The sequence below is a fragment of the Brachionichthys hirsutus genome, chromosome 1 (genome assembly GCF_040956055.1).
Source record: "Brachionichthys hirsutus isolate HB-005 chromosome 1, CSIRO-AGI_Bhir_v1, whole genome shotgun sequence".
NCBI classification, from domain to species: domain Eukaryota; kingdom Metazoa; phylum Chordata; class Actinopteri; order Lophiiformes; family Brachionichthyidae; genus Brachionichthys; species Brachionichthys hirsutus.
In genome coordinates this window covers 4,237,852-4,264,319 of record NC_090897.1, presented here as the reverse complement: position 1 = coordinate 4,264,319, position 26,468 = coordinate 4,237,852, and the positions used below count along the sequence as shown (strand labels likewise).

General features: G+C 40.3%; 1 protein-coding gene across 1 annotated transcript in view; it reads left to right on the top strand.

Moving 5' to 3' along the window:
• Positions 1 to 1,466: 1,466 nt before the first annotated feature.
• Positions 1,467 to 26,468, top strand: part of LOC137897827 (protocadherin-9) — a 147,189-nt gene continuing 122,187 nt past the window's right edge. Inside the window, exon 1 of the mRNA XM_068741907.1 lies at positions 1,467 to 4,502. Within this exon, the coding sequence (XP_068598008.1) occupies positions 1,467 to 4,502 (3,036 nt within the window). The remainder of the gene's footprint in view (positions 4,503 to 26,468) is intronic.

The window sequence follows — 26,468 nt, the reverse complement described above, 5'->3', positions numbered from 1 at the left end:
CATCTTTATCGCCGTCGTCATCAGCTCCCCCTCTTCAACCTCGGGGGTTTGGTTCAGCATCCCTGCACCCTGCAGCATCTTCCGCGGAGCATCTCACCGCGGACACCCCCCCCCCCCCCCCCCCCCGTTATGAATTAAGTGACGTGACTCCAGGCCAATCGTTTTGCAGCTCGAGTTGCCGACGCCGCTGAGACGGGGTGGGGGCTGTATCCAATGACGAGGGTCGGCGGGGTGGGGTGTCGGTGGGGTGTACTTCACAACCCCCTCCTGTGGGTTTACACAGAGTTAGTGCAGGATATGCTCCGGGAGTGAGAGCGCGAGGATCAGCGGCAGCGCTGCGCACCGGCATCACAGAACAGACTTCCCATTGAGGGTGGCATTTCCAAGTAGGACCGAATCAGTTTTTTTTTTTTTTTTTTGCATCGTCCTACGCCTTTGTGGTCTTGTTTTTTTAACCTTGCGGATCACTGATGGTGCTCCCTGAACTTGAAACATGACGGGATGCGAGCGTCTCCTTGCGTTCACCTCGTCGGTGCCTTCACCTTAACAGGTAGACGGACTGAGGCAGCGAGGCGAGGGGAGGAAAACACCGGGTTTATCGGAACGTGTAAGCCCGTACGGGACATGATATGTCATTTTGGAGCGTTCTAACGGGAACGCGAACCTCTCAGCACCTGGCTGTGTCTGCTGGAGAGTGACGCTGCGCGCCGCAATCACCGCAGGTGGCACAATTAGATTCCTGAAGTTGCAAAGGGGGGAATGGAACTGCGACGCATGCAGCCTCTGATTGACTTAATTTTTTGCGACCAGCTGCTCTTACTCAAAACCTGTTCCAGAGCCTGGTTATTCTAGTGAGGCGATTATCATTATTATTATCATCATCTTTTTTCCACCCCTCTTATTTCCTGGACCAAAACCCACATCTGACTGAGGAGGACGTCTTTGCTGATTGAGAAGACTATGAGCTGACGTTCCAGTTTTTCTCCTGCGCTGTAACGGATTTGGGTACGTACGATAAATACTGTTCTCAGTTTTCCACTAAGAATTCAAAATGTGTTTTTGTAAGCTTCATTCAGACGCATTCATTCTGTTCAGGAGCTGTTTAAATTGAGCCAAAATGTAATTGTTAAATTAGTTTTTTTTCTTTCTTTTTTTTGATGTGGGGTTTGAGGCGCAGATGATGTGGAGCATTTAGGAGCAAATGGGTTGCTGCAGTGTTTTTTAGTTTTTTTGCTGAAGTGTTGATTAAGTCCTTTAGGTAGATTTTATATATATATATATATTAAAAAACAGAACTGAGTTTTTTGTTAACTACATTTAAGTCGTGTTCATGGCAAAGTTATCTAAGAGAAACCATTTGTCATGTATTCATAGGTGTCGTTCCGAGGAAGAGTGCTGTCATCACTGTGACAGTGTTGGATAGAAACCTTTCGAGTTGTGAAGGCTGGAAACGCATTTCCACCGTTATGGATCTAAAAGATTATTTCCTGTTGGGCACCCTGCTCGCCTGCTTGTGGATAGATCCTTCAATAGCCCAAGAACTGATCTACCCCATCAGAGAGGAGTTGCAAGAAAATGTCCTAATTGGAAACATACCAAAGGACCTTAACATTTCTCACACTAACACTGCCACTGGAGCAAGTGCTAATCTGGTGTACCGGCTCGTCTCCAAAGCGGGAGACAACCCGCTGGTTCGCGTTCTGAGCAGCACTGGTGAGATCTTCACAACGTCAAACCGAATCGACAGGGAAAAGTTGTGCCCTGGTCCATCGTTTGAGGACAGCGAGTGCTCATTTGAGATTGAAGTGGTCGTTCTGCCTAATGATTATTTCAGACTGATAAAGATCAAAATAATTGTCAAAGACTCCAATGATAATGCCCCCATGTTCCCGTCCCCTGTGATCAACATCTCCATCCCAGAGAACACGCTCATTAACAGCCGCTTTTCCATTCCTTCTGCCACTGACCCAGACACCGGTCCCAACAGCGTCCACAAATACGAGCTGATCAACGGTCAAAGTGCCTTTGGCTTAGACGTAGTGGAAACGCCTGAGGGGGAGAAATGGCCTCAGCTCATTGTGCAGCAAAACCTGGACAGAGAGCAGAAGGATACGTATGTGATGAAGATCAAAGTGGAGGATGGTGGCAGTCCGCAGAAATCCAGCACTGCTATTCTCCAAGTTACAGTAACAGATGTCAACGACAACCGGCCGGTGTTTAAAGAGAGCCAGATAGAGGTTCATATACCAGAGAACTCCCCTATCGGCACGTCTGTGGTGCAGCTTCAGGCGACAGATGCCGACATAGGCGCAAATGCAGAGATACGTTATGTATTTGGCACTCAGGTGTCTCCGGCTACTAAAAGGCTTTTTGCATTAAATACAACATCTGGCCTAATCACAGTGCAGAGACCTCTGGACAGAGAGGAGACTGCTATTCATAAGCTCTCTGTTTTAGCCAGCGATGGCAGCTCCAGTCCTGCCAGAGCTACTGTTACCATAAATGTGACTGATGTTAATGACAATCCACCTAATATAGACCTGAGATACATAATCAGTCCCATTAACGGCACTGTTTTCCTCTCGGAGAAGGATCCCATCAATACCAAGATAGCGCTCATCACAGTGTCAGACAAAGACACCGACATCAACAGCAAGGTCATCTGTTTCATAGAGAAGGATGTGCCCTTTCATCTCAAGGCTGTGTACGACAACCAGTATCTATTAGAGACATCCGCCCTGCTCGACTACGAGGGAACCAAGGAATACAACTTTAAAATAGTAGCTTCTGACTCCGGGAAACCGAGCCTGAATCAGACTGCCTTGGTGAGAGTGAGGCTGGAGGATGAGAATGACAACCCGCCTATTTTTACTCAGCCAGTTATTGAGCTGGCTGTTATGGAAAACAACAAACGCGACCTGTTCCTGACTACTGTTAGTGCCACAGACGAGGACAGTGGGAAAAATGCAGAGATTGTGTATCAGCTGGGACCAAACGCCTCATTCTTTGATCTTGACCGCAAAACTGGGGTTCTGACAGCATCCCGGGTTTTCGACCGAGAGGATCAGGATAGGTTTCTCTTCACTGTAACCGCGAGAGATAATGGGACACCCCCTCTGCAGACGCAGGCAGCCGTTATTGTGACCGTACTGGATGAAAATGATAACAACCCCAAGTTCACTCATAACCACTTTCAGTTCTTTGTGTCAGAGAATCTTCCCAAGTACAGCACCGTGGGGGTAATTACTGTGACGGATTCAGATGCTGGAGAAAACGCTGCTGTTTCGCTCTCCATACTGAATGACAATGAGAACTTTATTTTGGATCCTTACTCCGGCGTGATAAAATCTAATGTGTCATTTGATAGGGAGCAGCAGAGCTCCTACACTTTCGATGTCAGGGCTTTGGACAGCGGCAGGCCTCCTTGCTCCTCAGCTGCCAAGGTGACCATCAATGTCATCGATGTGAACGACAACACCCCCATTGTCATTTACCCTCCCTCCAACACATCCTTCAAGCTCGTCCCTCTCTCCTCTATCCCGGGATCTGTGGTAGCAGAGGTGTTTGCTGTTGATGGGGACACAGGGATGAATGCAGAGCTGAAATACACAATTGTGAGTGGAAATGACAAAGGGTTGTTCCGAATCGACCCTGTCACGGGTAATATTACTCTGGAGGAAAAACCAGCAGTGACTGACTTGGGCTTACACAGATTAGTGGTCAATATCAGTGACCTGGGATACCCCAAATCGCTCCATACCCTTGTGCTGGTATTTCTGTATGTAAATGACACTGTGGGCAACTCGACAGTCATCCATGACCTCGTCCGCCGCACCATGGGGACCCCAATTGACCGAAACATTGGCGAAACCAGTGAAACTTATCAAAGTGGCGACTATTTAACCATAATGATAGCCTTTGTGACCGGCGCTTTAGTAGTGATTATTGTCATCTTTGTCACTGTGCTGCTGCGCTGCCGCCACGCTTCCAGGTTCAAAGCTGCACAGAGGAAAAAGCAGGGGGCTGAGTGGATGTCGCCCAACACAGAAAACAAGCAGAACAAGAAGAAAAAGCGCAAGAAAAGGAAATCCCCCATAAGCTCCCTTCTCAACTTTGTGACCATTGAGGGGAACAAACCAGACGACCCTGCCCATGAGCCAATCAACGGAACCATCAGCCTGCCCACCGAGCTGGAAGAGCAAGGGATCGGACGCTTTGATTGGAATGCCACACCAACCACAACCTTCAAACCCAGCAGCCCAGATCTGGCCCGGCACTACAAGTCCGCCTCGCCGCAATCGGCCTTCCACCTCAAGGCTGACACGCCGGTTTCAGTGAAAAAGCATCACGTGATTCAGGAGCTCCCGTTGGATAACACATTTGTTGGGGGCTGTGACACCCTTTCCAAGAGGTCCTCCACTAGCTCCGACCACTTCAGTGCCTCAGAGTGCAGTTCCCAAGGAGGGTTCAAGACCAAGGGGCCCATGCACACCAGACAGCAGGTAAAAGAGCGTTTTTACTGGTCTATAAGTACTGCCTATAACTGCCCAGTCCCACAGTGCTAAAGTGCCAATTTAAATTAGACACTCTAGTTGCTGTGAAATGAGGAAAAAAGTGCAGATGACATCCTGCCTGTGCAAGTTTCACTGTTTTTATTAAAAAATTTATTTAATCAAAGTTGAAAAAAGGTTACTTTAATGATTGCTAAGTAGTGGAGTTAATTATGGAGGCAACGATCACATGCATAATCTGGGGGAAATAATTATAGACTGATGTTTTGTCATTAGTATCTGTTTAATTCACTTATTTAACAAAGTGCAAGTGATTGCCTTGCCTTATTTTGTCTATACAGCAGCCAGTTAAACCACTGGTAAAATGTGCTTACATAACATTAATTGTGACTCGGTGTTCTTTGTGAAAGAAACATTTTTTTCTCGCCTATCTACTCAGATTGCTTCCATCATGGATAAATGCTGCAGACATTATCCAAAAACTTAGCTGACTTTTCACCTCTCTCCTCATGAAACTCTGACTGTATTCATGTCTTTTTCTTTGTTTTTTGATGTGCATTGTGACATCACTGAGACCTTTTCAACACCTACAGCATTAACAACAGTCAATAATTAGTCTGCCAGGGAGGTATTGTGAATGTCACTGTAGGCGCTCCAACATAATCTGAGCTTGAATTGAATGCGTGCTCTCAAAGCACACTAGTGAACTGACTGAAGCTTGTCTGGAACTTGATACACATCCAATTCAAAAAGGATTAGCCAATAATGAGCCGCAAATTTCAACGTAATCCATGCTGTTTTTTTTTTTTTTTATGAAATCCTTATTAATTTTTCTGCTAATAAAGCAGCAGCATACAACCCAGTTCTAATCTATTGGAACACACATGGACAAATGGGAGCAGCAGACAAGAGCAGAGAGAGAGAGAGAGAGATGTGGGGGAAAGGGAGGCAGAGTGAGTTTTCCTCAGGCTCCACGGGTGGTGGTACTGAACCTTTAGGTGGCAGTATTGCGCTACATGGCACACCCTGGCACTGTGCCAACCTGCAGTGGACTTAAAAATGCAAGGATGGAGAGGAGCAGAGTGTAACACCTGTGGTTGTGTTCTTCGTGAAATACTCTTGCCTAATGATGTGGAGGCTGCACAGGGAAGATTGATGATGCCAGGTAGATATGTGACTGATAAGATTCATCCGGAAGAGAGAGAGAGTGGAATTAGGGGGGGTGACACTGTGTGACTCCTCTTGAATCATACCTCCAGGTCACTGCTTCCGGGGTAGCATTTAATGCGTTCTTCCGTCGGCGGCAGCAGTCAAAAGAGATGTTTAGTTTGGTTTTGTTTGCTAGGAGTTTTAATGTCAGTGTGTGTGTGTGTGTGTGTGTGCGTGTGTGTGGTTGGGGAATATGTGTGACAGAGGGACAAAAACAAGGTGATGAAATGACTGGTGTCGGGCGGGAACTTAACCCTGGAGGGCGACACATGAGATATGACACCGTACTGTAAGAACAACTTCATTGATTTTATTAGTTACCCCACAATTCAATACAAATTTTATTGTAATCAATAATACTGAGAATTTTTTTAAAGATGCACACAATCTGTTTTTATGTAGTGCCACTGGTAAAATAAATAATGCAATCTTGCAGATACTTCTGAACATACATGTTCCTTTGTACTCTGTGATCAATATATGTATGTACCATATATGATTGAAGATGACCTCCAGTGAATATTTTAAATTGAGCCTTTCCAATCCATCTTTATTTACACTGGTAACAATTTTAGATGAATGACTCATCCTAAAATGCTACGTATTTCTCATACGATTCAAATATATTAGTTGGATCCAGACAAAATCCACTGCCGTAAAACGTCTAGGGGAAGTGCAATATTCTTCCCTTTAGCCACATTGTGTTCATTAATTACTCCAACCAGTATCCCCTAATACTTTGACTGCACACAAGGGCACATTTTTCTCTCTCAGGTTCACCATTATTATTTTCTACTTATTTCTCATAGCTAATATCCATCTTCAGAAATTTGCGATGATGACTCTTGAGGGGAGTATCTTGTTGAATCTTGGTCGTAATTATAAGGATAAGGATCCCACTTCATATTTGAGATTAAATGGCAGTTATTGATTGTGGTTAAAATCATTAGTCTGTCTCGCTGAATAGAGCGGGAAAGGCACTCAATTCTATATTTTGATTATTTTGCCAAATGCAACCATTTGCTGTGACACATCTTCATGAACAGGAGAGCCTCATCCAATATTGCTTTTGCATTCTCATTCTACAATTCTTGCATCCCGAGTGTTGAATACATTTTTTTTTAAAGCCAAGATTTGTGTTAGTTAAAAATAAAATACAAAGATATTGCAATTAGTTTGAGCAAATCTTTAAACACACACATACATCATTTCCAAAAGGTAATGTCAGATGATATGTTGTATTTCCTGCAGCATGGGATTGCTTTGAGAAAATACTGCATTATTAAAAGATTTATTTCTTAAATACATGGAGGATAAAAATGAGTCTATCATTTAAAGTTATTACGAGTTCTTGTGCGATACAGTTTGTGCACAATGATAAAAATGAAGCTTAGAAAGTTTGTTTAAGTGTTACACAATATTACACATTGCAAAGGAGAACACATTAGAATGAAGTTTAGCAGATAATTGTTCCCATTTGAGTAGCAAACCATCATTAATCACCAGTTGTTGTCTGAGGATGACATTAAATAGGCAATTAAGTGAAAGATAATATTCAATAAAATGAAATGTATAAAACTGAGGGGAATAGCTTCTTTTAAATTACCCTCTCTCAAATCGAAAAGCCATTTTGTTCCAGTTCTCAAGAGTCACTCCCATGCAACATCAGCACCAATCAATAAATGTAGAATCTGAATAGAAACTGATGAAGCCATTGATAAAGTACATATAGATAAGAGCTTTTTAAGAGTTTTATCATCTTCTCAGAATTTGAGACATGGTAATGGGACTGAGAGATAACTGAGGCATCACATACAAATGCGTACTGGAGGCAGCTTTATAGGGATGACAGCGTATGCTTATAGCAAGAGAAGCAATCCTTTCCTTTCTTTTTTCCTCCACTTATTATTTACACTCCAGGGACCTGCATTAGTGTAAACAACACTGAGGGAAAAAAGCATGGAAACACTGTCCTAGATTCAAAAGGTAACACAAGCATCTAAGAAAATAACTATTATAGCCGTTTCACCATCAGTCTTACTTTTTTTTCTTTTGGTAGACTTGCAGGGAGACAGAGATGGGATTCACTAGCATAACATCAGCCCAGCAGCTACATGTTAACTAGGTTCAGATCCCATCTAGATGCATTACCACAGATTCCAGGGTTCAAACGTAGGAAAAATATACTTATATGCTTAGTAGTCAAATTTTGTTCTCACAATTCACCATTATGCTAAATCAAATGACAAAAGGCGGCTTATTGTCTGGGTTGGAGGGCATACTGTGGATCCATTCCATTTGACTTTTTATTACCTCCACCGAGGCATGGGGGGTTGTTTGTCTGTCCGTTAGCAAGATAACTCAAAACAATCTGGACAAATCTTGATGAAATTATGAGGGAATGTTGGGAATGTTACCAGGAACAGATTATTACATTTTGGTGATGATCCAGAAGATATCCTGGATTATGGCTCACTTTGAAATTTCTGGTAACATTGCAGTCAATGGACCTTCAAAATTTGTTCCTCAATATCTCGATTGATTATTGACCAATGTTTATGTAATTTGACAGTCATGTTGGGTGGAGGCCTCTATCTCACCACCGACTTTCATCTGGAATGGGTCCAGAACGACATTAGGAAAACTATATTACATTTTAACATTGAAAACCCTATTTCCGCATTCAAAAATCAGTTAAATATATATCAACTCCGATTTCACTTTTTCTTTTCATGTTTGAGTGTATAAAGATACCAAGAACAATTTAGAACCTTCTGGTGATGATCCAGGTCACCATGTAGCTGTGTAGATCTAATTATGAGGGGAATGAGCTGCTTGGCGGAGGTCTGCGCGCTCTGAGTGCTTTTCTGTTTGATATTGTGATATTATATGCAAGGATGCACAATTACGAACAGCATATCGTGCCTATAAACGTATGACCTTTGCATATCTACTGGTCATTTAATTTCCTTTCAGAGATGGTATTGAAAACCCAGTGGACAAATGTTTACTTAGAAATATGAAAATGCAAGACATTCCTGTTTTTCATTGTCATTTAAAATATATGAAACATTCTATTTTATAAAGCTAAAATAAACAAGTCGGACAAGATTTTTTTTTTCTCATATTCTGGCACATGATGTGGTCAATTATAAGACAAGAGTACCAAACGGATTGTCAGTGTACCAGATTGTACAGCTTCAGGCGAGGATAGAATGTCTGTGGAATCCTACTCTTATATGATTTTAGTGATGACAAAACAAGGCCTGTTTGCAGATGATCATAAGTGAGTTTTCACTCCAATCAGGAGAGACAAAGTAAATATATTTCTTACAGCAGATGATAGCTAATAATTACAAGATATGATATGCTGTAATTACTCTGTCAGATTGACTTTGTTGCTTAGACTCTTCATGGAGATTGTGATCGAACAGCATCAACCCTGAGCAGCGGCAGAACGATGGCATCCCCCCAATGGACTCTAGAACCCCGGTGGTGGTGATGGTTGATGACTGCAGAGAATGACAAGGCTAATGAAATACTAACTCTATATGAAGACTGGATGAAAGGGCTATTGTGTTGGGAATTTGTCAGCAACACAACATTTTGTATCCTTAAATACAATTTTAGGATTTGTAAATAGGACATAGTTACCTATTATGTAAATGAGCAAAAGCAATTATTATTTAACTAAGTGAGAACCATAATGTACTTGGAGACAGAGTTTGTAATGTGCTGCCATCTCTTGCCTTTCTTGTTTGTTGCCTAATATGTCCCACCAAAGTTTACTGGGCACCTTTGGTTAATGGCTTGATGACTGTCATGATGCATGCAGTCATGATGCATGCAATTCTTAATCTTCTCAAATATCAATTAAAAAAAAATCCATAGGAGAAAAATGTAATACCGAACAATATAGGCTGGGAGTGTATGCGTTGATGAGTTATTTTACTGCACAGAAAATGCTACCTGGTACAGTGGAACTGGACCTTACATGAAATATTTACTGTAAAATTACTTCCTCTGGCATTCTTAGACGGTGATTTTCATCCTGGAAAGATTTCAGAATGACACACATGAAAGTTCAAATATAAGATTAATATTTTTAACTAAAGGAATGGAAATAAAATCAAGTTGGTTTTGATTTGGTGTTTTCAAATGCAACAATACTTGGGGGGGGGGGGGGGGGGGGGGAATTGTGTATTCAAGTCCAGAAATTCACTTATCTGCAGATGGCAGGCCTTGTTTTGTCATCTGAAGATTTATTTCAACCAGACTTTTTTTTTTTGCTTTAATTTTCATCCTTTCTTTTTTGTCTACACTCCATTCACATATAAGTTTCTTTCCGCCTTGCTGAGCATCTTAAAAAATATCTTGCAGTATTGGTCACAGGGAATGAGTAGGCCATTAAATATTGCAACGGATGTAGGATCACGTGTAAAGTGCAGGATGAGTGAAAGCCTGCGAGGAAGAGCAGGGAGTCTTCGGCAGAGTGCTCCTGGTTTTGTCTTGTCAGTGCATTTAATGAATGGACATTCTATGCAAACAGGAGTTTGTACAGACTATTGTAATTACGGAGCCTTGGGGGAGTCGTCCTTCTTGTGCAGGTTCATTTGCCACATTAATAAGGGGATTAGTAGTACGTAGGGGGGTTGATGGCACGAGGAGAAGTTTGAGAAGATTAATGAACTATGACAACGTTGCACCTGAGGGGAAAAGTCTGTTGCAATATCTTCTGGGTTGTGCTGACACCAAGTTTGCCAGTGTAAAAGAGGAAGATGGAGAGAGGCTAGTGATTGCTCCTGACTGCCATCATATATCTTTTTCCTCCAACTTCCTTGTCACTTTGTCAAGATCCTGTGTTTGTGATGTCCATGTCCAGGAAACGTCCGGCTGGTTTAAGGACACGGACAAAAACAAATTATGTGAATTACTGCTTATTTCAATTTCTCTATAATATGCATTTTCAGATAATATCAGTTTAATAATGAGACAAACAACACATATACACGTAGCATGAAGAATAAGCTACGCTGTATTCCCTTGGTGTGTCGGCTAAAATGTAGCAAATCCAGAAAAACAAATGTAGCTGACAGGGAATTGTAAGCCACTAAAGTGTGTCGGCGAGATTACTATCTGATGTTTAAATCATGAAAACGGAGTGTGGGTTATAATCAGGTAGCGGGTGTGAATACCACCAGAGTAGATTATTGCTCCAAGAGTCCAGGTTTGTCTGCATAAAACAACAAAATTAATCAAAAGCCCTTGTTGGTATACTGGCCCAACTAGGATTTCCTTTGTGTTTTTAATAAAACTGATTGATTGTCAATATATTTAATTATATATATCTATATATATATACACACACACACACACCTTTTGCTCTATGTTGTCTCTAACACAGTGACTGGATTGCCAAAACAGATGATGGCAAATTGCTAGGAATTACATACAATCTTTTGTGAGCATTTTGTTGGTTTTCATTTGCATTTAGATTTGCTCACCATTTCTCATCCTCACAACTATACACTACAGTGTTTTATTCTTTGAAACATGTAAAGTACAATTTGATAATGATACACTGTCATATCAAATGGCCGGCCGTATGTGTTTCCGCAGGTAATCTCGTGTTTTTCTTGTTTATCCTTCACCTTTGGCTTCCCAATTCATCCCAAATTCATTATACATTTAAGTGATTTCTCAAAGCAAATTGACTGATCAATCTTCAGGCTTTTGCTTTGGGAAGTTTAATGAATTGGTCCCACAAAAACAACAACAACCAAAACATGTCTTTTGTGGGACTGCCATTATTTATTTCCCTCCATGTTCTTGCTAATTCACCAAACGCATTTTCCATTTTTCTCTCTAAGGCAATCAATCAAGTTGACATATGAGCATCATATTTTTTTCAAACACTGCATGATGAGAGAAAAAAAAAGACTTGCAGCTTAAAACACTTACAATAACTGACTTCTCTCCAATTGACCTACAAATAAGAGTAGAGGGTGGAAGAAAATGTTTCTTGACTACTTGCTTGTCTACAGAAAAGGATGCTATTAAGTGATGAAGTTATGATGCTACTTCATTGTTTGAATGCCCCTCACCCTAAAACACATCTCTCCTTTCCACTCTCTTGTCCCTTCCACGCCTTATCCTCTCTGTCTCCAAGCCCACACCTTTTCACCCATGATTTATTGGGGCCGGTGTCGTTAGATGCGATGTAAAAATCACCAAGGGCGCGTTCATCTTTTGTGTTGAAGGTGCTTTACTTCAACACATGTAGTCTACTTTATCCTGTTACCGTCCTGAAGATGGTAACAGGAAGAATGCGCAAGATGGGCAAAGCGGTGCTGTAAGTCCTGACATGACAAACCCACAGGGAGACACATCCTTGTCATCGGGTTGTTATGTCAAGCGACACACACAGGCCGCCTTTCTGTCACTAGTGTGTGCCAGTGTCTAGGCTATTTGTTATTATGGCATTGCCACCCCTGACCCTCCCACCCCTGTCCAAGCCAAAAGCCTTGCTTGACTTGAAATGTGACTGCCATTGATTGCTTTGCCACTGAGCCCCATAGCTCACAAAGACTGTGTAACTCTCATCAATGTAAATCTTTCTTGTATATACGAGATGTTTCATGTAAATTGAACTCCTGGCAATTTTGCCTAATGTGCTGTGGTAAACAATAATGGACATGTTTTATTTGTTTGCCCTGCTTCCTCTCTTTTTTTTTTTTTTCCAGTGATGGGTATACATTTATTACACCTGAAATAAACTCTGCCAGTTATTCAATACACTGCAACTCCTATTGTCTTTAAAAGCTTTATTTGAACAATCTTATTCTACCTTCATAATAAATGTGTCAAATAGATAATTTCTTTCTTGTTTTTAATTCGTCTGTTCTCCTTGTGTGATGTGAAAAGTCAATCTATCTGCAGGCATATGTTTCAAACAGGCAACCATGTCTTAACCACTTAAAATCTGGTCTTGAGTGTTACTCACATTTATGTATTGAAGCGGGAAACAGATGTTCTTGACTCTATTTAAATAAGTAATATTATAAATAACACACCAAATAACCAATACCTTCAAAGCATTGAGTATAGATGAGGCTGAATTGTAACACCCTTCAAAAATACTTCTAGATGACATTTAAGGATGTGAATATTAAGCCAGTCTGAAAAGTGTTCTTCACAAATTCCTTGTACTTTAGTTTGGAACTCTACTACTACTACTAAGATACATGCAGCATGGATATGCTATTGCTTATCTGGCATATTTGTAAGTTAAATGAGGACACTCAAAGAATGTAAGTCTTAACTTGTTTTGAATCAAATAGAAAATTGGGAAAATTACCCCCAAAAGTTTCAGTATGGCAGTATCTTAACCATTTGGTGCTAAAGTACTCCTTTTTCAAGACATATCTGTGCTGTGTCTTCAATATTGCAGTCGAATCCAATTTAGGTGCAGATGTACTTGTACTTGTACTCTAACATTCTATCTAATAAATATATTCATCGTCATGTAACTGAACAGTAATGAATTACATCCGGTATGATGTAACGGTAGAATAGCAAGTTAACGGCAAAAATCTGCTCCAGGAAACTTGAACGCTATCTTGTGTCTACATCATTACGATGTTTTCCTAACTCACATTGCCGTAATCTTCATCCCCATCACCAGCAGCAGCATAACAAAAACGAATTCACTCAAAGTTATTGTATTTGCGCGCTATGAAATATGATGCACTTTTTCCTTTTTATTTGTTATTTTTTGCGAGGAGGGACATTTTGTTAATCTCCTTGCTACCTTCCAGTTTAAGAAGTATGGTTGCGTCACCTCTTTACTGAGAAATGGAGGGGGTAGCGTGGCTTTGAAAGTGCCACACCAACACATCTATGGAAAGTAGGCCTAACTCAGCTTAATCTGTCCACTCTGTTGAAAGCCAGATGCAGAGCTTAGTCTTCATCTCCGTGTAGAAGAGGAGGGGAGGGAGGGGATAAATAAATAAATATAGGCTATAAAGTTTGACCTCATCTATATGGTCACTTTCAAAAAGCTGTATGCACTTACTTAGTGACTGGAATTTGAAATGTGACTTCTGACCTGAAGTATAATCATATTGCCAGTACTTTTCCAGTGGAAAGAAGGCAATCCTCGTATTGGATCTCTGAACATTTTATCAGAATCAGTGTCTCCCAATCTCATTTGGCCAGATTTACGAGTTATATGGAATCCTTGTGGAATTGGGAGATGGTGGGTTTTTGTGCCGGCTATATTTGCATGCAGACCATAATGGAGTTGGGCTCAGATGTGACCTCTGCATGTATAATCTGGTTAGTGAATACAAAGAGCCAGTATGTTTCTGTGCAAAACATTCTTCAATTATCTTTTCACTGGTGAAATCCAACATGCAAATTTTGAGACAAACGCTTCATCTTGAAACTGAACCACTCCACTCGCTAAATGCAATAAATTGCGAAAATGTTATACACAAGCCACAGCAACATGCACGTACAACCTTTCAGCACATGTATTAATTCATCCACTGTTCACATTGTTCTTTTTATACAACTTTATCATCACAAGATTGATTAGACATGACAACCGAACATCCTCCAACAATTATCCATACAAGAATGGCATCACATGCCTTTTATACATTGTTTGCAGAGAAATCAGATTATTTCCGTCCTTGATCTGTCCTCTGAGAAGAAAATTATTCACTATGCAGCCATAAAATGTTCTTTAAGCCAACGTTTGATTGATGAACCATAGGTGGTCAAATATATGATCCCCAGGCAGGGGCTTAAGAGGAATTTGGAATCTTAACTCAAGGTAAAGTAAGGTAAATCAAGATAAAAAATAGTCCGCACGGTTATCAAACACACACAGTTTATTTTATTACTCTGTTCAACTTGGTTTTGGGGACTACGTATGTATGCAACCACCAATTGCACAATAATAAAATGTGTAACTGCCCTCATGCAAAAAGAAAAAGAAGACCCTCCAAAAAAGGTTTGCTGCCTCTTTGCCACATTGCAGCTCAACTTTGTCATCTGCCATTTGGTCAAATTAACTGGTACCAACACTTTCAGTATCTCATCTATCAACATTATATGACGTCTTAGCTGACACTAAAAGGTGCTGTGACAACACTGTATTGATGGTTTAGAGAGAATTATCGCCTATCTTGCACAGTAGTAAAGCAATGCACACCAATTTTAAATGGCCAGGCTTTGCTAAATGTTTTATTCAACGAACAGTACAGAAAAGAGGAGCCAGACGATCCATACGTGTAGATTTAGGAGGTGCAGGCATTCCTACATCCGTTAATGAGGTGGGCGAGACTTGTATGGTGCACGGAAGATGTCACAACCACAATTTTGCATCATTGTGACAACAAGCTACACTGAGGTGGTCCTATCCTCTAATGCAAAATCATCCGCAGAAAGTTATGTGATACCAAAGCTGAGTTCGTAAATTCCGCAAAGGTATTTGAAGTGGTGCATGCAACTTTGCTGCACTTATCCTGCTCGTAGATTATTTGAAATCCAACAAGGCCACAGGGATGATACTTGCCATCTAGTAATTCAGAATTTAAATCGACGCCCTCATATTACTGCTTCTCTCTCGGTATAAAAAAAGCACATCGGTTGCCCTTTTGCCCATAAAATAATGTGTGTAAATTTAAGACTATGTAAAAAAACAAAAAACATTTTCAAAGATTTTCTCCAAATCCATTTCCACAAACTCATAAATTTAACAGCATCCTAACATCCCAAAAAACAAAAGGCTGGCAGAAGTGAACTTTTGGCCAGGTCGTTGCTGGATCTATGTTTGGGCAGGAGAGGTAAATTAGATTGGGGAGGAGATGCCACCACTGAGTTGCACCTAAGTAAGACCCTTAACCCCCATGTGCTCTCGTGGGGTCACTACATGGATGAGACTGATCATCTTCTAGGGGTGAACCTCTGTTAGTCTGAACTAAGGTAATCCTGAATATCAACTTTAGCATTCAGCGAATCCTCCATGGATGTAAAAGTACAGAGACACAATTATGTTTGGTATAGCGATTTGAAATGTTGCTGCCATTCCTGATCCAGTGGGAAGGATTTATCAGTAATATTGATGCGCTAGCACACTGCTAAGCACTTTAATCCCTCTCACCTTCTCTTCCAAGTGTATTGAAGAACTTATTATGACCAGTAAACCGTAAAATGTTAAAGGCCATATCTGGAGCTAGTTTTTGACTTGTTGAATGAAGACCCTGTAGAAACAAGGCATTGCAACGTGTTGGCCCCTTCGTTCTGTCTACTAATGAAAATATAATTATGAATGTTATATTCCATTCATCCCAATAAATCCACCCCAATTCTGCTTACTGGACCTTTAAACAGATAAGCATGACATTGAGATTCACTAGAAGTAATTGCAGGATTGCAATTAAAGAATAAAAGCATAAATATAAATGGATGGGAATGTTGAAGACTTTACATTTAAGTAGCCCACAGTAATGGACATAGACAAAAAGGAATATTCCAACAGATACCATTATTTATTATTTTTTTTGACTGCAAGCATAACAAGCTTGCTTCCAAAAATACAATCTGAAATCATAAATTTAGGATTATGACCCCACATGTTATCGCATTATGGCACTTTCCAGATTCTTTTTAATTGGCAATAAATTGGAGGATGACTGTGTGCCCTTTAACTCCAAAATCAATCTAATTCTCTACAGAAACAGCTAGTAAAACCTTTCATGTTAACAAAGCAACTCTAGTAGGTATGTCTCGCTTTAGCTTTAATATCGGCATCTGGAGATGCTTGATCCTTCTGTTTTAACAATGAAAGATCATAAGTGGAATTTAGTATAAATTATGTCTCATGAGCTGCGTTAACGGCATTGATTAATTGCCATTAAGACTAATTATACATTTCCTCAAATGTGCATTGTGTCAGTAATAGATTCCCTTTACCACAACAAGAAAGAGCAACAAGGATCAGCCTATGACGTTCTTCGGTGGAGAGCTCAATGAGAGATATGAGTGAATTAGAAAATCCATAAGGCTCTTCAGGGAGCTAATTAGATAAGAAGTCATGATGCATGGCTGCTGGAAGGATGTGTGTCAACACACTTCCGTTCAATGTATAGACTCCAGATTTCTATTGATTGCATGCTTTGTCCTGTGCCGCAGGCTTCAAGCATGCTGCAGTGTAAGCTGTGTGGCATGCCTTAGTCTGGTGAGTTGAAGCAGATAAGGGTTGTGATAAATCTGACAGAGAATAAGCTGTCACAGGGGCTGCCACACATGGGAATATTTAACGCAAACATAAAATATGGCACGTCTGTTGTTTTATTGTCAAGGGTGTAAGAAACGGCAGGGTTTTAAAAATACTCCCAGCTCTTATTCCTGCACTTTCCTATCTCTGCAGCCCTCGCCTGCACATAAGCTTGCAGTCTTGCTCATCTTTGTCAGGGCCATGGAGTGAACAAAAAAAAAAAAAAAACCCAGCACCTTATCGGCCCAAAGTAATATGCAGAGGTGTAAAACATTTGGCAAGCTTATTTAGATGGACTGATTTTGTCCTGGATGTGCAGAGTTAGCGAGGGCTGAATCGAGTGTGCCGGGGCTGAGGAGAGAAGAGGTAAAAATTGGTTTCCCTATCTTGCGACGCACATAGAAACCCAGCCTGGTTTTCTCTTTTTCCACAGACTCCCCCCTGATGATAACGTCTTGATAATGGATATATGCACCCAGATTTATTTTGTATTTCCTGCCAGCCACAGCTGCTTTTCCAGGAAACCTTTTTTTTAAGGTATGAACGTTATTTCTGCTTTGGTTGTGACGTTCAAGCAGAGCTGCAAACCCGGAAGTGAGGAGGGACACATTTATCATACATAAACCAGAGGCGGATCTTCTTTTGCGGGCTATGAAATTTACTGTAAAAAATGTCACAAGGCTCTAATGCATGTTCAGACAACGGAAGGAATACTTTACTGTGTTGATTTTCCGGCTGCAGTTTTCTGCCCACAGTATTTGTTTTTATCCCAGTTAGCATAATTGCAGGAAACTCCACCCTGATTCATTACAGGACGCTCTCTGTTGTTGGACTGAAATGAAAATGAATCATTTATTTATACATCAGAGCTTGAAATTCAAGTTAAAATTTGCTGGAGCATGTAAAACAGCACAGTGGCTCATTCATGGATGTGCTGGGTATAACACCGCACTTCATTGTCTGCTCTTACTTTTCCTTGCACATCGGATTTCCCGTCCCTCTGTCATGTGACATGTTGGTGGACTGGTGGGGTGTTTCAGCGTCCCAGAATCCAGTCCAGCCTCTGTTCATGGAACAATGTGTTTCATTCAAGACCATAGACTGGACTGTAGCTCCCTCAGGGATACATGGCAAGAAACCCCTCCCTCTGCTAATGGAGCATGTGTGTCGAAACACGTTCATGTGTCGGTGGGGTGACGATGACACTTTATTCCCTCGGCTCTTATTCAGCGCTGCTCTCAGCTGTTCACCCATAGAGATCATTGGCTGCCTTGTTCTGGTCCATATATTCGCAGTAGGAAGTGCAAGTGTGTGCTTGCGTGTTCTCTTATTAATAGCCCAGCCTCTGGGAGAAAATTCATAATCAGAGATGGACAGAAGGGATTTAAAGCGACATGCTGGGCAGAGTCGACTGATTAATATTACAGAGGAGCTTGTTCTTTGATCTTATGTTTACTTTGTGATTGGGAACACACAGTTTCAAGCCATATCCTGTGGAAAAAGAAGGAGATTATTGATTAATAATGGGCATGCGGCATCAATTACTCTGTCAAGCTGCCAGCAATGTTATAGGGATAATGCCCTTATGATGTATCCAGGGCAACATGTGTATAGTAATAGTATTATTTATATAAACACATTTTCTTCAAAAATACATATTTATGTATTTTTTCCAATATTTATCTTTAAATTAACAGTGCATGTTTCGAAGCAAATTTAATTATCTTGTAATGAGCCGGACGGTTTTCCTGTGTCGTGTCTCAGAATAGAGACACAAATATCTTCCTTGGAACAAAAGCGGCCTGCACTGGTCATTACCTCACCATAGTGGGGAAATGTCGTCTAATACGAAATGTAAATAAGACATACGGAGGTGATGACTCACTCTGGAACCAAATGCGATGCAAGTCAGGGTCAGTTTGTCACTTGCTGCTTTTTGCATGATTGAACACGCACATTCTATTATTTATATAAGTGCTAACTTAGTCACCTCCTGTTATTGAAGGGACTCAGTCAGATGCTTATTAGCTGCATTTTCAAAGCCCAGCTGACTATAAAGTCACCTGACTTCTAACAGTAGGATCATTTGAGGCCAACTCAGACAGCCCATCCAACCCAGTAATATAATTATTTTTCAATAATTGAACATCTTGATACCTCGGATAGCAATCTCTTGCAATGTAATCAGTATCCTGTCACCAGTAATGTTTTAATATTTGTGAATGCATTGTTTTAGTCAGCAGGTCATTATTTTCTATTCATACTATTTCTGCAAGACAGTTTCCCGAAATTGCAATTAATCCATGCTTAAAAAAACACAGGATTCTGATGAATTTGGCCTTACTTTAGCTGTATTAGCTATATGTAGACAGATTAGATTGCTGACATCCTTACAACAAATATAAGAGGCAATCATCCACTTTCAGAAGTATTTGCAAATGTATCCTTTCATCTTATCGAAGAATGTTATGATGAGGTTTGAATATCAGAGGCATTTCTGGTGACATGCACCGCTATGCCTCCTTCGGGGGGGGGGGGGGCTTAGACTTTTATGATGTGCTGCATAATAATTTGACTTGGTGAGTGTAAGGGAGTCAGTAATAAACAGTATATGTTATATATCATGGAAAATAATGACAAGCCCACAAAAGCAAAGCACTGAGTTCATCGCATTATTGATTTAGTGGTATCTTGGTGGTGGTCATGTCATAAATCTTTCTTTGGCAATTGCAATTGGGTCAATATTAGTTTATGTAACCCTACAGTTTATTAGCGATAAATGTAAGCAGAAGTATTCATTTTAAATTAATTCAGAGTGTGCTTTGCCAATTCAGATCAAATAAGGACAAATTATCATTCTAATTACTGTTACTGACTTTCTTTTAATTCAACATTTGGAATCTTTATTATGATTTGTAAAAGGATATGATCCCAGAACAAAGGATTTCTTAAAGAGCCATATACGTATTATCCTCAAAGTACTAAAATACATTCCTCAATAACCGATATTTGGATCATTCAGACTTCATCAATTTAAAAGGAAAACATAAAGCATCATTTGATGTCTGAGCCTTCTATTCTGCACCTGCTTTCCTGCATTAGAGCTTCACAAAAAGGACTCCTTTCTTCCTTCTGTGTGAATGTCTGTGTATGTCTGTGTGTGATGCGTGTGCGTGGAGGAGCAGTGGATAGGTCATTGCCTTAATTGAATAATTGACTGGAAAAACTGCCAGGAAACATAATAACATACAAAAGAAATAGAAAGTTGGCGACAAGACTGTCAATGACCCTTGAAGCTGAAAAAGAATGGCGACGAGTATCTGCTGATTAGATGAATGCCTCCTCTATTGTGTGGATGATGACGACGCACACGGTTTGTATTTAGTTTTTCTTTTCGTTGGGCTTTACCAAATGCCATCTCTAATTTCAGCGAGAATCTGGCCTTGAAGGCCCTGGTAATATCAAGCACAAACAATCAATCCTGGCCAATCTCTTGAGGCCTTAATGGACTTGGAAAGAATATTAAGAGGTTTTGTCTGCAGAGAGGCTTTCTGCCACAGCAGTCGTCCCTCAGCTAATTTGTGTTTGTGTGCCAAGGGATGCCACACACTGGGACTGCTCTAACAGGCTCTCAGTCCTACTTTCTGAGGAGCTGCTGCCAGGCCAACGAGCTCACACACACACACAAACACACACATGCAAATATGTGCTCCCACATACAAACACAAAGACTAAACAGGATTTATTTGACATTAAATCAGTCTATTTTCAGTCAATAGTATAAATTTGAGCAAAAACTTCCTTTTTCTAACCACACTAATGATAGTGTGTGTGAGAGAGGTTGCAGTTTTGTTTTTGTGTGAGCACAGATAAATAAAATAGGCAATCTGGGGGTGACTGTGATAATGTGGGGTCCAGTGGCCAATGAAAGTGATCTTATTCTACCGGATGTTGCCACACACTGCTTCAGAAACCACACATTTAATTAAATGCAGCCACACCCACAGTCTTGCCACACTCTTTAGCACAAAATAATTGGGCAGACGGCCATTAAAATGGGCCATTGTGGTTCTGCTATCATTATGTTTTGAGTAGAGTGGGTCTGTGTGATGTGAGATGAGGGGGTTGGCATAATATTCTGACTTTTGTTTTGGGGTTTTTCACTCTCTTCCCCTCTGTCTGTATTCATTTTCTGGCTCAGCGTGAGTGCAGAGACAAGACCACAGGCTGGCTACCTCAGAGACAAGCTCTTCTTTACATACATATATTGCATAGCAAACCAGTGACAAAGATGAGATCCCCCCCCATTATTTTAACTTCATTTATTTCTCCTTGTCCTTTAATGTTTCCCTATCTTACATTAATTTTGATTTCTAATTTTCATGCCTGTGTTTTCTTTATTTCTTCCATGCTGAACCATTCACCTTTGTTCAGGTTCTCCAATCTACTAACTCTTGAGCTCATTTTTTATTTATTTTCTATGTAGTTCTCATTTTACTCTGCAAGTTATCTTTCAATTCATCTTTTACCATCTGCCTGTCACTTTGCTTTAACCTCTCTTTTCTGCTTCTTGGGACAAAACTATTCTGCTTTTCAATATAGGATTATCAAAATCTTTTTTTTTAATCTCTTTGTGTTTTCAATATAGATTTAGAGTGTCTAACACAGTTCTAACTATATGATTTTACACACCTGCACCCTTATCTCCAAGTAGCTGCTTAGTGATTGCCAATTTTGAGTTTAACCTCATGACAGTGAGGATATTGCCAGAGAGCAGATGGTCAGAGGTTGAGGCATAAGATGCTGAGAAATTCATCCTTTAACCTCTACTGCGCACCCAGTCCTTCTGTCTTTGCTCTCAGTGAATGAGCGCAATGGGGTAAAGAGAAAGACGGAGGGAGTGGATGGAGGGCATATGAGTGTATCTGCAGCATCCATGTGTGCTTGGTAATGATTTCACAAGTTACCGACATGCATATTTTAAAGCTCATGCAATATTGCTTCTCATTCTTCTGCTTGCTCTGTTGCCGCTCTCACCAATTTTCTGCCTCATTGTCATTCATGTGCAATCTGTTTTGTTTGGCTAACCTCCTCGTATCCAGGCCATCTCAGCCGAGCTACTTCATGTCCAATTGTCACCAAGTGTATTTTATTCTATCTTTTATATTGTCTGCATCGTTTTCGTGATTCACTGCTTTCCTCCAAAGATTCTGCAGGACTACCTTACAGGCTCAAGGCTTTCATGGCACCTTAAGATGTAAGACTGCATAATGGACTAAGATTGGAGAAAAAAAAACTTCAAAGGGGTTTTACAATTGCAGAATTGCTTTCTTTTCTTTGCCTCGGTGGGAGGATGCCTATATACAAGTATTTAATTTGACACAAGATAACCTGCAATCTTGCTTCACGGAAAGATTTAGTGCGACTACCCTCAACAATATGTCGCACTCATTAAAGAAATGATTTATATCCACCATTTTAATTGAATATGACCCAGCAGGAAACCTCTTTATTGTACACCAAGCAAACCTAGCCATAATCATTTACTTATCAACACTTTGCTGTTTTTAATTAGTGTCTGCAATAGGAATTTCTTTCTATTGCTAAAGTTCTGCACTAGATTTGCATCTAAACATCAAGTATTTTAGGCCATTTATGATAATATAAAGTGCTGGGGAGTAACTATTTAAAATATAATAACATTTCAGAGTTATTAATTAGAATGTTGATGAATATAAATAAGGTTACACCAATATATTTATTTTTCTATTAAAACTCTTGTATGAGAAAGATGACATTCATACTGTTGCTTAGCATTTTTTTCCACTGTGCAGAAATTCCTTTTCTGTTCAAGAATGCCAACTTTCCATCAAGGGGAGGATGGTATACAAGGACTTGGCTCTAGTGTACATCTAGATATATTCCACTCATTAGGCATCACATTTTAAACATTGTTTTTCATTGGTTCTCTCTCATCTGCCAATCAAATCAATACACATTGAATTTATGCATTAATATTCTGTGGGAATTGCCAAAATGTTCCAAAATAGCATAAACACAGATTTTCTAGACAGAAATCTGTTGGTGCAGAATACAGGGAATTAACACATCAATCCTTTCAAGAAATAGAAGCGTCAAATCTTTGCTTGGAGGCACTGCAAGAAACAGTTTTATTTTGGTTAAAGATCACAAATTAATTGAAATAACAGTCAAGGAAATTTTACAATGTTACTTGTGGATGATTTATCTTATCTGGTTTAATTGTATAATCTCAAAATGCAATTTACAGAACCCAACCGTAATGGAAAGTTTTCCATTCCTATCTCAAATTCATTAAATAGAAAAAAAAATAGCCATAGGAGAGTTTCTAGTTGCCTGACTTACTTAATGCATGCCTGCACATCCAATTTCAACACCATCTTTCGACTCATTGGGTCTAATGCTGTGTGCGCTTCTTCACGGATGTGGGTTTCTCTTTTAATGGGGCAGTCACTTAGACCAGTGCAAAGCGCTAAGTCATGTGTGCAAGGTCAATGAGGTCGGCTAGTGTCGGTCAAATAGGCACAGTGCATGACATGGTGGGGCTGTGGAGGGCACATTTGAGGGTTGAGGTGATTCATCATTGCGGTCTCACCCACACTTTCTTGACGGGCAGTGGTGAGTGTCAATGCCTAATTTCACCAAGAAATGCCAACATCTACTCCATTCACCAAGACACCAAACAGTCTTACTATGCTTGTTAACGCTATTTATATTGGCAGTGGACCATCTTTGTGCTTTCACTTTTCTGTGCAGTGCCACCAAAAAAAGCAACCCGAGGCTCCTCTAGAATCTCCAAAACACAAACCTTTCCTGGGGTTGACTTTTCTTTAGGGATTTCAGTTTCTTTGCATGTGTTACTGTGTGCACAGTGTCCATGTCGACAGTATAGAGTTGGTCTTGTCACGTACCTTTTGCTGCTTACAGTAAGTGTGCCTTTGAGACCACTATTGACATATAGTTGCAATTAGGATGCCCCTTTCCCCTTAATAAAGCCAGTGAATCTCCAGTGGTTTAATAAGGGGAACGCTCAAGACAACAGCACAGATAGAGGAAATGAAGGAATATCTGTATGCATTGTTACATAGCAGTTGATTTTGTGTATCAGGTCAGTGTTTTTGGTTTACTTATATGCCCCTCTAATCAAAATCACACATATTCCACTTTTGATGCTATGTCTAAAATGCAACTCCTTTCCGTTCGATCGCCATTCTACAGTTTAAATTTCAGAAAATCACAAGACACATTGGATTTTTGGTAGATCTTTTTCTTTTGCTTAATTTTTCACCTTGTTTGTGTTTTTGACCAGCTGCGACAGAAACTGTGCTCCATCTGAGCTCTTGTTTTTAAACTTGCATCTAGGAATATATTTTGCAGTCAGTCCAAATGAATTGACTTCACAAAATCCCCCTGCAATTATACTTAATTCATAATTAATGCAAAGCAGACTGGGGACCTAATTTACACTTGCACATTGTCAGTTTTCCTGCATGCGCTTGTCATTCCGCATAAGAGTAAACATGGCTTGCTTTGGAGAGAGGGTGGCATCTCCCCACCATTACCTAGACTCTGGGGAACTGTGCACGGTGGCAAGCAATTGCGCCATCTGATGACAAAAACAAAGGAAATTAGTATCCTCTTTTTGTGGTGTTGGCTGCATTGTACACTGTTGAACAGCCTCAGTTCCAGTTGATGAAAGGGAAAACAAAGACTTTGTTCATCTGCAAGTCGGCATCATTAGAAGTGGTGATTATAACAAAGCCAGAATGCATCCATACATGTGTGTATGTATCTGAGCTGGCGTTAATGAGCATACATCTGTTCATGCATGAAAAGGACTTTGTGTGTGCACTTTTGAAAGAGAATGTGAGGGAATGGGCGTCGTTGACAGTTTTTGAGATTGTTATACTGAGATCGTTTGGCTGTTGATCTTTGTAGTTTGTGGTGTGACGCCGTGTCGTGGAGCTGTGCTTCTCGATATGCAGTATTTCTGATAGGGTTTGACGTGCTGCAGCCAATGTGCACAGACAGAGTCTGCTTTGGAAACCCACAGAGTATTAGTCCAATCATAGCAGCAGCATTCAGGCTGACATTTTGAATTTGTTATTCTCCTGCATTCAAGTTCTAACATTCAGTCATATCCTGTCCATGAACCGCAGCTGTTGGATTAGAATGATCTGCTCAAGCCCTGTCAGGCTCACACTCAACGGCAGTTAGATACAGCATATTTCCTCCATAACGCTGGTGCAGTCAGTGAAAGGTTGGAAGTGGAAAAAGCTGCTTTAAAAAATAAACAAAAAAGCTGTTTACTGGGTCAATAATTCCTGTCATTTTCAACAGGGTCTTCAAGTGCAAATGTAGAAAAAAGAAATGTGAGAAATGGAGATTATCAGAGAAATTAGCATTTTAATTTTAGTTCATTATTTCTCAAAGCAAAGTCCTGACTTTTTGCTCTTCCATCTACAGTCTATTTTAAGCCTAAAGCCAAACATGTGCACACAGTTCAGAATACGGAGTACTGAAACCAGCATTTACAAGTGTGACTAGGTTTAGAAATGGCCGTGATCAAATATAGTTAAATATGAGCTCTGACTCATTTGGGTAATTTCTGTGCTTACTTTTATCCTTCATTTCCTCAGAGGTGGCAAACGCGTATAGAATCGCATTCATCCTGGCTGTGGTAATTCTCCAAGGTTGGTGGCAAATGCAGCGCTCGTCTGACTCGTAGAGTTAGAATATACACATTTATTGAACATAACTGGGCTAAAAATCAGGCAATTTGTTTTAAAGGTTTCAGCTGACTGTAAGGATTTCAACCTAAATCATTCAAAGGGAGCTACAAGTGTCAAGATGGTGTGAGGAAATACAAAAGGCATAAAATGCTGCATAAATCTCTAAGCAACAGGCATGCCCTAGCCTTGAGTATAGCATTTTATTTTGTTCATTTTGTGATGGAATGTTTTGGATGTTATTGGAATTATCACTTAACTTTGCCTTTGCAAAATGTGCTCCTTAAAAACCAGCTAGCTATGATCAACGGAATAGAGCACACGACGATGGTGGGAGCCGCACCTTTGCAGAGCATTTGTTCGTGCTGTGCGTGTTTGCAGTGCATACATTGTCGTCTTGACGAAGATCGTTTTTTAATTAGCTTGTGTTTTATCTATTTGCATGCGCCTTCACTCAGCCGCTGCACAGAAGTCTTGTGAAAACATCTCTGAGGAAATGTTTATGGAAGTTGTGAAACTAAGAGAAAGGAACAACCACACTTCTGCAAGCAGCCTGTTAACATTCAAATGTGTCTTGAGTGATTTCAGTTGATATGGCAGTACCACAAACACTAATGTTAAAATTAATACCCAGGAAGCTTTGAAATTTATTTGATCTTCGAGGCAAACTATGAATTAACTTTCTTTGGGATG